The sequence below is a fragment of the Echeneis naucrates genome, chromosome 16 (assembly GCF_900963305.1).
Source record: "Echeneis naucrates chromosome 16, fEcheNa1.1, whole genome shotgun sequence".
Lineage (NCBI taxonomy): Eukaryota > Metazoa > Chordata > Actinopteri > Carangiformes > Echeneidae > Echeneis > Echeneis naucrates.
This window is the reverse complement of record NC_042526.1, coordinates 15,787,437-15,804,189: the sequence shown is the minus strand read 5'-3', so window position 1 is coordinate 15,804,189 and position 16,753 is coordinate 15,787,437. Positions and strand designations below refer to the sequence as shown.

The following is a 16,753-nucleotide window of genomic DNA, read 5'->3' as shown; positions in this document are numbered from 1 at the left end:
AGCAGCATGTCATGTGTGAAGTTAAACACCTGCAAGAAAATGTATTCATTTACACGTGTGTAATTCTTGACTTCTTTTAATATCTTTAATGTAACATATTTTACGCGTAACAACAAATTTTGCATGATTTAGTAATGTGCATTTATCAAGAAAACATCCATGATTTCAAAGAAAAAAGATTTCATTCACAAAAGGGAAGCTGATTTCAAATAATACAAGTTGTGTTCACCTAACCAAATTAAATTAGATCAATTCAAAACTCTTGTGTTATTCAAACTGACAAATTGATGAAACAATCTATCGCAGTCTCAGCATGCATTAAAAAAGGGGACACAGTAGGGGGTGTGCTCACCTTGGTACTCTTGTCCAGGGGTGTAGGCTGTGGGGTTGCCCGTAATTTGGAGGGTGAGTATCACCTCCCCCCCCCCTTCTGCTACCCCAGCTCCCTCCAGCTCCCCATGGTGGGTGCACAGGAAGAAGAAGGGGTTGAAACGGGGGTAGAAGCTTGCAGGGGGGCCCCCGAAATCCATGCTGCTGCTCCCCAAGACTAGGGCCAGCAAGGCACAGCCTAAGGCACCCCCGAGAGAGGCCCACACCATGGCCATCTGCCCTCACCAAGCGAGGGACTGGGCAGTGGAGGTGGGTGAAGAGGTGAGGAGAGAGATGAGTGGGAGCAAGGAAGGCACAGGTAGAGTTCCAGAGGACAGCTCTTGGAGTCCACAGATGAGTCGAAAGTCCAAAAGTGCGTGCGTGAGAGTGTACGTGTTTATATGTGTGAGATTTATGTGTGTAAGTGTGTGGGCTTGGCTGTGAAAAAACTGAGTGAAAAACTGTAGAGCTCTGTTCTTCCGCTTCCTCTCCCTGTCCTACCTTCACTCTCGGGGAGTTCAGAGCTCGCCTGTGCTGTCCTGCTCCGGCGTTTAAATACCTCACCCCCTCCCTCTGTTTCCCTCTCTCCTCCCACCCTCCCTCCCTCTGTCTCTCTTTCGCTCTAACACCAGCTCCACGCGTGCTGTATGCACTCTCTATGAGACGGCCTCCCTCCTCTCTCTCATCCAGCTCTTTTCTCCTCCCTTCTCTCACTCTGCCAGTCTATCACTCTGCCTTTTTCCTTAATCTCTTCCTCCCCCTCTCTTCTCTCCTTCTCCTTACCTCTCACTAAACCACTGTGTTACTCCACATTGCACTCTTCTATCCCTCTCTTGAGACCTTGGCTGTCTTATCTCTATGCATCTGTTGGTTTCTTCATCCCTAACCAGCCCTCTGACAGATCCCTTTCACTCTCCTCTTTTTCCTTTGTCTTTCTGCCCATCCACCAGACTGTCTCCTCCTCTCCCACCCACTATCACACCTCTTTTCTCCCTCCCTCTTCCGCTCTCTTCACCTCCCTCTTCTTCCCTGTCTCTGCTTCTCCCCCACTTATTCCCCCTCCCTTCTTTCGATCTCTCTCTCCCTCTTTTTCCAACATTGTACCTCTTAGTCGCTCTTCTTGTCTTGAGCAGTGCTCAGATTTGTTTTTCCTTCTCTACTGTTGCATTTTTTCATGGGTTTTCCATCAAAATCTCCTTTTCCACAGGATTCTCCAACTTTTTTTCCTTTGTCAGATGCCCCCCCCCTGCCTCCACACGCCACCTCACTGCTCTAGATTGACTCACCACTGCACTAAAAACACCAGCTATAATTCTGCTGTCTCTCCCCCACTAGTCTCTGCTCACCAAATGATGGATAAGTATTTTTCTTGCACCCTGTAGACACGTGTCTATCTCATTGCATCCTTTTCATTCACTAAGAATTACAAAAAGCACAAATCTTCAGCCATACACTCCCGCCACGTCTCTCTCTTCCTCTGCTCATCCATTTCTTGCTGTGTGTGTAAGTGATACAGTATGCCCCCCCACCCCCGATTATTCTGTCAGCAGACCTTGAGGATATAAAAAGATTAATTTTCCAAGTGCATCACAAACACACAAATGCTCCCAGTGGCTATACAAATACCTTCCATGGTACAAGGCCAAGAAGAAAACCACATTAAATAAATGATTACACAGAAGGGGCGAACTTAAAGAACTTGCTGTTAACACCACTGAGCGTCTCTTCTGGTGTTTCTCTTTAGCTGCCTGCTGGGTTTGTGTGGTTAAGTGCCTATTACAAACATAAACACTCCCAAGCCAGCAAGCAACACACAAACACACACACTGTCAGCCACTTCATGTCCAAACAGCCTAACTGACCCACAGCAGGCGCTCACAGCCAGGCCAGCATGGCCAGATGCTTTCACAGTCTCAACCCCGGATCAGACATACGCACACACAGATGCACACAGACACAAAATGAATATGTGCTCTTATTTACAAATAAAATTACATCCGTTGCAAAAACTTTTTGTGCATTCATTTCTTGCATGTCGGAAGAAATGGAAAGAAAGTTTATACTCAAGCAAAGTAATTCACCTGCCAATCCAGCTGCTGCTAGGCCAGCTCAAGTCAATATGTTTATCCTCACAGAAAGAGAGACATCCAAGAAAGGCTGGACCAAATGGCAAATATTATGCAACTTAAAAGAGGAACTGTACTGTTTTTTTCCTTTTCTATATATGGTGGAAACTCCAGTCTATATGAACTTTCACTAAACTGCACAGCCTAAAAAGTCTTCAAGTACAGTTACTTACAGACTGATTTTCGAGAAAGGAAGAAAATGTTCACAGTATAACTATAAAACGACCGGTCAGCACTCTGCTCTTTCAAAATGTATTTTCCAGTAAGTACACTTTATGTCTGATGAAATCACATGTTTGAGTTCTAGTTCTTTTTTTTTATTTGTTTTTTTATCCATGGTGACAACTTACAGCAACAAGTCACTCCTTGAATCAAATGTCCTCAAACAAACTCACCATAGTTGCTTCTCATCACAGAAAGGCCACAGTATGACCGTGACCAGACCCCCGCTGCTTCTGTGCCCCTTGGGATAACAAGACATCAGATGTGATGTGGAATAATGTGATGTGGAAAGTGTGGCGGCAGCTTGACAAGGAACAGGTGTCCTGTAAGTGTTCACTTAAGTATGACATTTTAAGACCATTTCAGGTATGTGCATTGCACGACTGTGAGAACAAAAATGAAAAAGGAGGTATGATAAGCAACACTGTGTGGCCAAATTGAAGAAAGTAACTTTTCAGAAACTGTCTTCTGCAGTTGCTCTGAGGTCACCTAGGTGGACCCGTCTGCTGAGACAGTGAGGTCAGAGGTTATCTCAGCCCTTCTCTGCTCCTCCTCTAAACCAGTCCAGAGCCACCCTTCAGACCCTCATTGCTTTAATGAAGTACTTTTAATTAATCTAACTGCATTAACTCACCGGTGAGACTTCTTAAAGAGCTTAAGCTCTTACTGTGCAGCTTTGATAGGATCCCACACTGTTAATGTTGTCATACTGTGGTTACATCCTTGAGCCATCACTGAAAAACTATACCTCTGACTTTCAAGTTTTGCATTAAACTTTCAGACTAAATAAGATAATCTAAACAAGAAGTTCCTTTTGAGTCCAGTAAAAGCCACACTGGCCCAAAATAGGTCATTAGAATTGGTAAGCCATGCCCTTAAAAGGCTGCATCATGTACTATGACTTCCAATGTTCTGGGTCTCCCTTCAAGTCCTGGTCAGAAAACTGGATACACCTGACCAGTTTGAGTTAGTTAGCAGACCTATTCAACAGCACTGCTGTACTGGGGGTATTTTTCCATTTTGGAAAAACTGAGCTTAAAAGGGCCATATTCAAAGCACCAGAAAGTTTTGGATGTTTGTCTCGGTATTAAAAAAACATTATTTTCTTGTTTGTTTGGTTTTATTCTATATCAATACACCTTACACTTGAACTTTCTATAAAAGTCCTCGTTCTATAAAAGTTCTATAAAAGTCCATTCTTAAACTAATGCTGCCCCTCAAAATTGATGCCTTGCATACTGCACACATTGCCTTAAGATTATCTGATGGGAGTTTTTATTTTAACATATTACAAAATTGCTGCCATTTTGCTTGTAGGCTTGTAGAGTATTCAAAGGATATCAATTATAAAGGGGTAGCTTAAATCCAGTGATCTGACTGATTCATAGGTGTTAGCCACTCCCTCTATGGCTGACAAGCAACATAGTGACATAGAAAGAAAGAAAATTGCTTGCAAGCAGTTATTAAACAACATCGGAAGCATCAGCTAAAGGAAAAACAAACAAAAAAAAAAAAAAAACATGGCAGAAACAACATGCTAACAGAAGAGCAGGTGAACAAATGCAAAAGAAAAAAAACTGAAGAGATTAAATCTAGCTTGTTTGTCTGTTGCATTGCAACCACTGCAGAAAGCTAGGAGGACCTACTTTTTTTGTACTTATTATTGATGAAATAAAACAAAAAATAGCATTTTACAGATCACCTAACCCTAACCCTTTACAGCTCACTTTGTCATGAGCTATTGCTTAAATCACCAGTCTAAACCAGCAGGTGCCAGTGACTGAACAACAAATTCTGTTGCAGACTACAGTTTTAAAGTCGCGAAAAATAACTGATTTGCAGGAAAACTACCATTATAACCAGGCCTGAAACTATGAAGTTTTTTATTCATAAATTATATGGTATTGGATCAATGTATGCACTTGTTTTCAGGGACTATATTTCAGGCAGTTATGGTATTGATTAACCTGAAGAATCTGCACATGAGCAGTGTATAAAAATTCTAAGATTTTCTGTTAAAGGTGGGGAGCGGGCCTCGCATAGTAAGTTGGACCATATTTTCTAAATCTGACAGTAACATTCAGTATAAATTTCTTAGTATATGCTTGCTTGTGCCACACCAACTGTGCTGAGAACATGCAGCCCATTTTATGTACACATTTTTTCCCACATTGATGAACAATTCAGCATAAATAATGAAGGGGATCACAGCCATCATAACAAGATAATTTCCATGGCTGATATACTGACTGCCCACACTGCTTAATATTTTTAAATGCCACCACTTACTGAGCCAAAACCATTGCATCAAGGTGTATTTAGTCATCTCACAAGACCACTAAGGCAAATAATATATAAAAATCAGGGGTTGCCAGACAAAAAGCTGATTTTGGCTCGCTTTTTGCCACAGCACAACGAAACTGTCACTATCCAATTATCAATTAATGATGCGCAATTGTTTTTTCACACTTTAACCTTGAACATGGCCTTAGTCTGTACATGCGAAAGTATTCTACATTTGCTAATAACATCTAATTTTTCCGTCCACACACACTCTTAGAAATTATGTCACAGTTCGTCATTACACATACTCATACAAAAATATTTGCCTAAAATAAGGAACCTTACATGTGAACAACATCCCAGCACTGCAAGGTAGAGTGAACACCAGCACGAGTTATTCTGATGCACAAGAGGCAGAAAGAGGGTGAAATATCTCGTGTGTGCCAGGAGAGCCACTTGTTTTACCTGTAGCGGTCTTTATTAACAGCAACACACATCTCTGTACCTAATGGCCTCTGTGTTTTCTTCATGTAGGTCCTGTCCTACATCCATCCTTATTGTACGATGGCGATTCTGCAGCACCTTCCCCTATGTGTGCACACATAGACACAACATTACACACTTAAACACACATAATGTGCAACTGGGGGCTATCGTTCTCCATTATGAAAACTAGGTCGGGGAGGAGTGGGCGAGGGGAGTGGGGCAGTAATTATTTTTATCATTATTAATTTCCACCTCAAGGTTGCACTAGGGCTTTTTTGTCCGCTTCAATCTTCATTTCAGACCCCCTACATCCACACACACACACACACACACACACACACACGTGCGCATACACTGCAACCATCACTACCACTGTCTTTGAAAAGGCTGCGTGCTAAACAAGGCAGAACAGAGGGTGGGGGCACAAAAGAGGAAAAGGCTCAAAGGGATGGAAAGAGTGTAACAGCAAGACAGAGAGGGGAAAGCAGATGCAGAAGAGGTGGAAGGGGTTGGATGTGTCGCTTCATCACTCACTGGACCCTAATTTACACTAACAGGTTGTTTACTCGATATGGCAAATGACAATAAAGGCCTGGGTGTTGGAGGAGGGGAGAAGGGTAGGAAAGAGAAAAAGAGAAAGAGAGGCCCTGCGGGAGCACTTCAGCTGTGATGGCTTGCACACTCCAATTAGTCCCATGAAAAGCTTGTAGGGAGCAAAAGGAGGGGTGTGTTGCTTAATGTGTAAAAACCAGCCAGGATCACCCCCAAAAAAACTCAAAGTTCTGTCACAGAGGGAGGGATGCCGTCACAAACATCAAGGGTCATACAGAGCCAGTACACAAGAACTCTGGTATTCAGGTCTCAGCAGTAGGCACATGCAATAAAAACACTCACACAAAGGCATTCAAGTGTTTTCAGATGATAAATGGCACAGACATGGCACTTACTGTAAGTGTTGGTTTAGTGACTAGTGAAGAGATTTGCTTGTATAACAGCAAGTTTGAAATCTGATGGCACGCGCCACAGCTCAAGAAAAGTCCAATACAGGTATTAGGAACGAATTTGCTGACACACAAGTCTATGTCTGTATTTTTCCGTTGTAATCTTGAATCCCTCCACAGGGGAATGGTTTTTCCATGTGCACTACTGCCACAGAAAAAAGTAAATGGCACTGCTCCAAAATAAAAAATATATTTAAAATGTGAACTATGATTCTTCACTTGTTGAATGGCTGTATGTTTGTAACCACAAGCTATCCCAGCAATGGTATAATGGATCGAATCCCACAGATCAACATTAAGAGCAACAATATCAAAGCTCAAGACCGTTCAAACAACACCATCATGTGAAAAAGTTCCAAGTGGCCTAATGTGTGTAAGCAGAGTAATCTTCCCAACATCCATTTAAGCCAGTGCTTCTCAAATAGTGGTGTGATGCCAGGGGGGGCGTGTGTGACCCCGCGGAACATGCTTTTGTTGTTGTACTAGAATAAAGTGTGATCTATATGCCTTTTTTGTTTTTTTTATGATAATAAGAATACAATGTTATACAGAGGTGTACTGAAAACAATTTTATAGACAAATGACACTATTTATAGTCGCGGCGGAGAGTGGGGGGGGGCATGAAATATTTTCTTCACTGAGAAGCACTGATTTAAGCTGTTGTGTCTAATCAGTGTTGGGTCAATATTTATTTCTCTTAGAAAAGGAGCCGTCATTATCAGTCAGTCTGCTACAGGACAGGCAGAATATGTGGACCTATAAAACTGCCCAGCTCGTCTGATATTTAAAAAATATTTAATTGTACGACCTATTGAGACTTATCCTGATTTTTGACAGCAAATGGAAAAAGTTGTGTCATACTTAAAAGTTTTTAAAATTAATGAAATATTTGACAGACAGAATGATCACAGGATATTACTGTGCTGTTCAGTAAGCAGAAGGGCAGTTGAGTCTTAAAATGCACTGCTGCCAAATTTCAGCTCTTCTTAGTGATAACAGGCTCCACCAAAGATTAGGACAAGAGTCTGCAAGTGAATCCACTGACACCTTGACAAATTCTGTTGCCCTGTAGACCAAGTGGAGTATCATCCTCTTAAAAAAAAGTAGGATCAAGATTCCCAACATACTGTGGTAATCCTCTCTCTCGTAAATGACTGACCAGCAGCCTGACATCTGCTGTTTGGACAAAGTAGCATAAACTTTCTGTATATTGGGAGAAACTTATCTCTGGCACAAACTTTGCAGACACAATTAGATAACAATTGTATATGATGTGTTTAAATGTGACTGTATGTACAATTTAAAGCCGCAGTAAACATTTAGGGCTGGACTGTATATCTCTATAAGTTTCTGGTGATACAATATAAATCGATATGAACATTATATTTATAAATAGTTGTTTATTAAATGTTTATATTTATCTATATGACAGTATAGGATTCTAAAATTGACACAAATAAAACCTAAAAACTTCATAAAAACTAGTTTGCCAATCTATGAAAGCTTCCTGTATAAAACTATGTAATATTTTAGATATAAAAATTGTAAAAGTAGATCAAGCTTATCATTTCTATCCTAATCTTCACAATTTGGTCTGCTTTGTTATTGTGGAAGCTCGTGTCGTCACATTAGTACTGTAAAGGCAAACATTTAGCAGCTAAAACTTAGCATGTCCGCGTGGAGCCTACTACAACCTGTGGTGACATCATCAAACATGGACGTAGCATGTCGTGCTCTCCACTTTTTGCTCAGTTTGAATGCAATTAAGAGAGGAAGCACCCTGTAATAAATATCAGTCCATAACAGGGACTGTAGCAAAATATCAGAATTATACTATTTCATCATTAATATTTCTAATATTTGTTAAGCTTCTATTATAAAGTTGAAAAGTTTGTTACACAGCACAGTACAGTAATTTCTCTCTCTTTCGAAAAATTTACAGTACAGTTTTTCAAATTTGAAATTGGCAGTAGTATGAGTTTAACTGACATTCTGGGTAATTACATTGTCATACAAACAGCCCAAAACATTCAAATCTGGCTAATATGTTAGCTCCTAATGTTCCTTTACTGTACAGAAAAGGGACACTACTTCAAATAATGCGAAGCAATTTTCCCTTATGTGACGCGTTCCAGCATTTTTCTCTACGTGGTTTCCCCGTGTAAATGTAGTGTTTCTTTGACTCAGTCTTTTTGTACTCTTGCCTGTTCTAACTGATGCCCATATACCGAACCTTACTTCAAGTAAAGACTTTTAAACCTATTCTCTTTCTACCTATTCAATTCCTCTGTATGCGCCTGCCTGCCTGCATGATAATAATTGAACGTAATAGAGAACAATGTAGATAAAAACATAAGCATTATTGCTATTATATTATTATTTACATACTTTTATAGTGATGTCTTATGTTCACCAGCCGCTTGGAGTTTATGTTTGTCTACCAACATTGAAGTTTTGGCTGAATGGCTAAATAATAAGCCGTAACTCACTACATCATTTCTTAAAGCTGCGGTGAGCTAGAGATTCTGGTGACGGCCCTTTCTGGGTTCATCTTCACAAGTCACCCCCTTTTTAACATGTGACGTTTGATATTAGCGATATCAAAATATCTGTTAGAGAGCATTTTTCAGTAGACACTTCAGGACCTGTTTTCCATCCACCACCCTTATACACAAAGTAATAAGTGGAGGTTAAATAAGTGCAGATGCCTGATGACTTTTGAGCCCCCTTTTATGCCACAAAGTTGAATCTATTAATTTTCTTTGGAAAAATATTGTAGTTGTAACAGATGTCGGTATCCATAGTGGCTACAACAATATATTTCTGTGTCTGTTAGTTTAAAAAGCAGAAGTGTGATACAGTTTTCAACAGCAGTGAGTTATTGTTTTTTTATGAGATCTGAGCATGCCAAAGTGCATGATCAGGGCTGCCTGTGGCCACAGATTGCTGGATTCATGCTTTTGCATCTGCTAGACGCAAAATCTGTTCTCTAAACTCTTCGTTTTTTTGTTCAGCTCCCAGTTCACTGTCATCAACCCCCTCCGATCCTGCAGTCATGGCAACAGAGCTGTGAAAGAACAAGCTGAGGAATATGAGACATGGGAGATGACAGACACATGGCTACATTGTGACAGAGACAGATGGAGGGAGTGCTGAATGGTTTAAATGGTTTGACACCACAGACAGCCATTTCCCCTTTCTAACATCCAGCATGCAAGCAATTAGGAAGGACAGGAGGCAAAGTTATGGAGGACACAGCATAGTCAAGAAAAACACAAACGCTATTGTTCAAGTGCTATTCAAAAGCAGAATAAGTGGAAGCATTCGCTAAACATGTTGCAATGTTTAGAGGGACATCTATGAATTACTGATTCGGAAGTATCATTTTCTCAGCTGGTTCTGGCTAATTTTTTGGATAAAAGAGATCAATGAGCTCACCTACTGGCATTCAGCTTTCTCCATTATAGCTCCAAAACCTTGTGTTACTTTCTCTGCATGCAAGAGAACAAAAGCTGTGTGTGGCTGGAAATCAATTAGATAAATGATAGAGAAACGTTCTATCATCTGAAAGCCTGCGCTCACGAAAACCCTTCTATAAATTCTTATCGCCTAATAGATACAATATCGATTTTACTGTGGTTGTTGCAAATATCCATGAACTTTGGAAAAAAAAAAAATAAATAAAAAGTAAGACAAACCAGCTCTTATTCTAATTCCGCTGTGTCTTGCATAATCTGAGCTCCTTTCAGGCATTGTGCTCAGCAACAGACTAGGAGAGGTTGCATTTTTGTGTGTGGTGCAAATCCACAGTATGTCTGGCCCACATATGATAAAACATATATGTCCCAAATTATACCATTCATCCCAAGACACCAGCTCAGGCTCTCACTCCATACAAGACACAGAGTGTACAAATGCACATACAGTGATAGTGAATGACAAAATGCTCATATACACTCATAAATACTCTTAAGATACACACAAACTCTGTGTGTTAAAACATAAAAAAAGTTGTTGCAGAAGTGTAAATGTGAATGCACACACACACACATTTACACTTGCAGATACACTCACATTAAAAACACTGTGGGGGGAGGGGGCACTGAGGCCACAGAGCATACAACAAAAAGCAAGAAGACAGCCTTGAGCCATGAGCTCAGCTAAATAAATAAGTAAGTGAAAATCTCATTTTAAACCAATAGCTTCACCCCCCCCAACCCATCCTCCTCTTTCCAGCTTTCCTTCTCCGCCTCCATCCTATATCCCTGATCAAGGTTTCCTTGCGGAGAAGCACAAAGACTGGCTACCCAGCATCCATCTCTACAACCCCATCCATCCCACCTATGGGCCTCCAGAGATTTGGACAGGAAGGGCTGTGCTCACAGTTTTCTGCTTTCCTTTATGCCCAGGATGAATTCTGCGAGTATTAGACCACACCAGAATTTGGCACGTGGCAATAAACCTTGCAGAGGGGGACAGAGGGTTTAGTGTGCACTTGTTTAAATCTGCTCTAACAAATCCAACTGGCTTTATTTCATATTCATATTCAATAGTTTATCATACTGGACATTGAGAAGGGTAGAATGATGCCAATTAAGAGAAAAGCACGGATGTCATGGGAGCTTATAAATTCCAGCCCAAAGACCACTTTGGCACAGAGCCTTCTCATTTACCATGTAGGTTTAGCCCACTGTAGCCCCAGGCTAAACCCAACAACACAGTATACTGTTTAAGCCCTACCTAGGTATGTACGTAGATCCACATTATGCTGCACTGTGTAAAGAATCAGAGATAAAAAGTGGCTATGGGATTGTGGCTTCTCTGCGTGTGGATGTCATACACAGTGGACACAGTGGACACAGTGGATCTTGGCTGTTTTGGCATATAAACCCCATACAGATGGATGAGCATCCTTCCCTGGGCTGAGCGGACCAAAATAATTTAGTCAGACATGACACATATCTCTTAAACAGAGCACACATTCAGACTGTCAAAAATCCACAAGAACAGCAGAAGAAGAGATATACTGGTGGGTAGACTGCTGGGGACAAGTGAAACAGATGATACAGATGATAATGTGCCCTTCATCTTTGTAGCCACCAATAGAAAAAGAGAAGCCTTTGCCCTTAATTATGTGGGTCAGTAGACCAGGGGCTGGTGGTCCCTCAAGGAGGCAATCAACAAGTCAAACAAATGCAGACACACAGACAACTGGTTGACCTCAAGGGAGTTAATCAATGATGAGGCCCTGCTTAATTAAGTGAAACCAAAATGCACATAAAACAAATTAGCACGCAGGTGGATTCATCAATTTCCTCAGTAAACTTTGAAAAGTTTATGAGCAAAAAGAAAATGCTGAATAGGAGAGGAGATGATGATAACCTTCTAGAGGATGTCTCTGTGGGATTTGTTCCATGACTTTATATTCAGTGTTCAATAAAAAGGACATTGTGCACTTGCAAGTTCATTCATGAAAACCAAGGACAATAGCTGTTCGACTAGAGTTTACCAAAGACAAAGAGCAGCGCTGCTTGCACACCTGCTCCACCATCATCATCACGGTGGCTAGAGATTGTAATTAGCAATGAGGTGATTACAGATTACCGTGAACAAATGGATCCAGACACACAACGCCACACCTTCACAAAGAATAAAAAGACTTGCTGAAGCCGTCACTGTAGGTCCTTCAGCACAGTCTTCCACACACTCGCTGTTCCAATTACAGGTCAGAGGTCACAAGACAGTCCCATCCTAGCACAATATACAATAGGACCTCCCCCACTCACTTCTCCCCATCCTCCCAGCATTTCCCTCATTCATTCATCCTCCTCTCCTCACACCCTTCTGCTCAGCTGTCATCTCTCACTTCGTCTCATCTAAATGGCTATTGACTATGCTCACAGAACTTTCACTCTTTGTCTGTCTCCATCACAAATGTGTCTGCCAGTCACAGGCTTATGCTCTTTGTATATTCACAACTCCACTCTGACCAATGCTATATCCAAGAGAAATGGCCAACTCTACCTCTGTAACACATGCAAAATAGCATGTTATCGTTTGAAAAACCTAAGTCTTTTCTATTCAATTGCTCTCTTCTTCCGGCATTACACACTGTTCAAAGTTTTGTTGGTGCTGTTTTTAAACTAATCTATTTTTTCTACGGTTGCCCTTTTCTCAATCATTACCATCTCTCCAAGCTTTCTCTCCTACGCTCCTCCACTGTTACTCACTCTGTCTCTCCTACTGTCTCCTTTATTCTTCCTCCTCCCATCACATGTTAAGTCTGTAGCTCTTACCCTCCGGGAAGCTCTCCCTTTCAACTCACTGGACCTAGAGAGAAGAAAAATCTATTCCTCTCTCTGTGTCCCTGTACTGTGTTTGTTTCTACTAACTAGCCGGGGAAGTCAACCCCCCTGCGTGGGGCAGTCACTGTGTTACTGTGTCACTGTGTCAACATATGGTTGGTGTTGTAGTGCACTGCATGATAATATTACTCATCTTCATCTAAGTGTCTGCTTATCATGCACTGATGTTGTTTATAATAGTATGAGGCAAATTATTTAGAATATTTCATCTGTTTTGATGTACATGTAGACTGTCAAAATTAAAATGAGAGATTAAGTCAAAATCTCATCACAAAATCCACCAAATTTATAGAGAGACCTCAGGGAGCAAGGGGAGCCATGGGCGCCACAAAAAGGATACATGCACATAGAAATATCTACCTCTCTCCCTCCCATACAGACCCTGCAGAGACAAGGCCATGCCTCATTAATCTGTCATTCCAACAAGCACCCCCTCACACCTTCACTCCTCTCCTCCACTATGCATTTGCCGCTTGTCCTGCCCCAGATTTACAACCCCTCTGCTAAAACGGCTGGGCTTAGGTTGATATACAGCAAGCAGTGAAAAAGGAAAAAAGAGGGAACAGAAAAAGAGGATAAGATGAGAACTCAGATTTTAGCGCTCCATTCCTCTAGAACATCTGCTGATGAGTTTTGCTATCCTGGCATCAGTCTACGAAGAGCAGGAAAACTCATCACCTCTCAGGGCAACAGCAAAGGTAATTATGACTAATGAAGTGCAGTCTTTTATGGCCAAACATGGGGCTAACTGCATTTCGTGCTCATAAAGGCAAACAGAGAGAGACACACTCTGCTTCACTGGCATAAACATTACCCAGACACAGAATCAAGGTGACCTCGGCAGATTAGCACAGCCTGTAAATGAGTTCAATTAAACAAGTTGCTAATGACTGCCAGCTAATGACCAAGTCCTACACTGGCAGCTCAGTGACATCTTATGTGCTGCAAAGCTCTTGCATAGCCTACAATGTGTCTACAATGTGTCCATTGCCTACAGGTACACAAATGGATTATCAGTACTGCTCAAAAGAATTTGCACATGCCCATTTGTGCCAACTTTGTATCCATCAAAGTAATTCAAAAGAATCCTTTACTTGATCAGCTTTGTCTTCTCTTGTCTATGTTAATTCCTTGGGGATTAACGAGAAGGCATTTTGTAAAAAACAGTAACATTCAGGTAAGTTAAATCAATCATGGTAATGGTAAAGCGTTTTTTTTTTCCTCTCCACACAGTGAGAAGAAGAAACATTTTGATCAGCTAAAAATGTAGTTGTAATAATTAAACATGAGTAATGAGCTCCTCCATAATTAACCTGCTCCCCAAGCTATGCTTTTGTCTATTAGAGAGGAGATCAAGAGAGCACCAGAGACAGAGAGATAAGGGTAGGATGTGAAATGTTCACACAACAGTGAGTGAGATCAAAACCATTTGCTTGGACCAGGGTGGAAACTTTCCATGCAATTAAATGGCAATTCCAATCATGAATTGGGAGAGGGGATCTCATCATCAGCAGAAGCTGATGGATAATGGTCATGAGCCTGAGCAGTGCTGTCATGAGGCCAAGTTAGGCGCAATCACCTCAACCACCCTTCCTCGTTCCATCATTTACGCCAAGCAATTTAACAAGCCATTATGCCACCTCATTACATTTGACGTCACAGTGGCGCAGCAAATGGGCAGTCAGAGCAGGAAGGGAAAAGTAAAAATTGCAAAAATGCAAGCTTGTATACACAAAAGAAAGAACTATTTAACGAAAAGCTGAAGGTAATTCAAAAACTTCAATAATAATAGGACCTGCAGGTCAAATCTGTGCAGTGATCAAGATTATTCACCCAACATTAGATTTTGCCCTATTTTCCCTAATTTTAGTCACCAATTCAAATTATTACTAGATTTATAATTTCTTTCTCTAAAACAGTTTTGAATTAAATAATGAAATTAAATTAAATAAAACAGGCGATACAGCTTACTTCTCAACTGGAGGTGTGCACATGCCCAAGGTTACACATCTTCCTGTGAAACTGACTCTGTAACCATTTCTAGTAAGTGTTGATCCTTATTTTAGAAAATCATGTCACTCTTTGGTAAGTAAGTTTCTCTCCTTGCACAATGTAGTGGGCATTGCCAAACTGTTTCATGTCTGTGGTGGTGCCAGATCTCAATGATATACCCCCTCAGGGAGATAAAAAGTAGTCCAGTAACTCAGCGAGGAGGCTCTCCATTTGGAGTTTTGGGTGTCAGCCAAAACTGTACCTCTACTCAGGGTCAAACAAAAACCTGGCCTCCAGACTCACTAAATCATCTTCAGATTGGGGATGTGTTTTATGGGAACATCAATGAGCATCAAGATTCTGGCTTCTTTTTTTTTTCAAGACTTTTTGTCTTTTTTAAGACATATCTAAGTATGGATAAGGTATAAACTGTTACACACCAAAAAGAGAAGCACACCAATTTTCTCTGTTAACTTTAAATGACTGTGGCAAAAATTGACTGTATTAGGACCAACAGGAAGAGTCACCCTGTGCTGTTGTTCTCCCTGCTTCCTCCCTTGGTTGCACATTGAGGACAAGGCATGGTTGCTGTACACAGGCTCAGTGGTGGGCCTCTCAGAAGGAGCAGTAAAACTAACCACCAGTGGGAGGTTAAGCTACTCCAGTGTCACTTTGACAACCCACAGTGATGCCGACACACTTCCAATGCCAAGTTCTGCGGCTGGATCCTGACAAAGACAAAAATGTTTCCCAACTTGTCCACTGGGGTCCAAGTCTCACGACATGGATGAACAAGCTGAATAAATCATACAAGTATGAGAGAGAGTAAGAGAATGTAGAGCCAGAAAGCCTTAAGGAACAACAGAGTGGGTTCTGAGCTTCTTTCATATTAGCAGACTGTTGGCCGCATGGCTGGGGGAGCTGAGCCCTTCGAAGCGCAGGCTGTTGTGAGAGAAACACTGAATTATGCATCTGAGAAGGGAGGGGAGATTGGCTGCTGGCTCCAATACCACCCCCTCCTCTGTTACCTCCTTTCCCATTCACCGACAGATAGATGAGGGCATCTAGATGAAGTTTCACAGGAGGTCAGCATTGCAGATTCAGGATTGATAGACACTGTGGGGCGGGTCCCTCTTTCTCTTGTTTTCTGCACCATTTCACAGAATTGGGGGAAATGCTACTTTCCACCCCCTCATCCGACAGAGGGGCGGGTGGGGAAGGTCTTGTCGCCTCTGGCGAAGACGTATGCTCAATGACACATTGATGACACATTTGGGCCTCTGAAATCAGCCAAGGGTGGTTATGAGGTGTACTGCATTGATTTTCAGGACCATCTCCTGCCACACCTACAGTGAGCAATGGGGTCAGAAGGTCACTCTTTTAACCGCTTTCCCTCTCCCTTAAAAAAAAAAAAATCAATTCCTTATTAGCACTTCATCACTATCAGAGAAGGAATGAAATAGCATTAAAATGAAGACAGAAGACATTCACCTATGTCAGATATGATTATAGATGCTCTCTGGTTTCCCTCCTGTTGTTATGGAGGAATTTCAGTGGTTCAGTTCATCTTTTCATTAACTGGGCTTTTACTGTTCCTCCTCCTCATTTGCCCCTCTTGCTCCTTGTCTCTTGACAGTTCATTGCCAGGCTGTTGGTTCTATTTCTGTCCATTGCTGCAGGCTATACATTCTGCATATTGTGCATGTACAGAGAAAACCCACATGTGAAACACCTGCTTTGGACTCACTGTAAAATATTATACTGGGCATAAGAAGGGTTTTTATACCACAGTAATTTACTACATGGTTTCTTGGCTATGGAGAGAAGCAACTACAGACAGGTGAATTATTGAAAGGCTAAAGTAACCTGCCGGTGTAGCTCAAAGACAGCAGTGATCACTTTGCTACTA

The 16,753-nt window shown here is 41.4% G+C and overlaps 1 protein-coding gene across 2 annotated transcripts in view; it reads right to left on the bottom strand.

Moving 5' to 3' along the window:
- The window catches only part of reln (reelin), an 87,748-nt gene extending 86,963 nt beyond the window's left edge, over positions 1-785 (bottom strand). For both annotated transcript variants that reach the window (XM_029522708.1, XM_029522707.1), the window contains exon 1: positions 353-785. In XM_029522708.1, the coding sequence (XP_029378568.1) occupies positions 353-605 (253 nt within the window). In that variant the 5' untranslated portion in view covers positions 606-785. The remainder of the gene's footprint in view (positions 1-352) is intronic.
- Between the last annotated feature and the right edge of the window lie 15,968 nt (positions 786-16,753).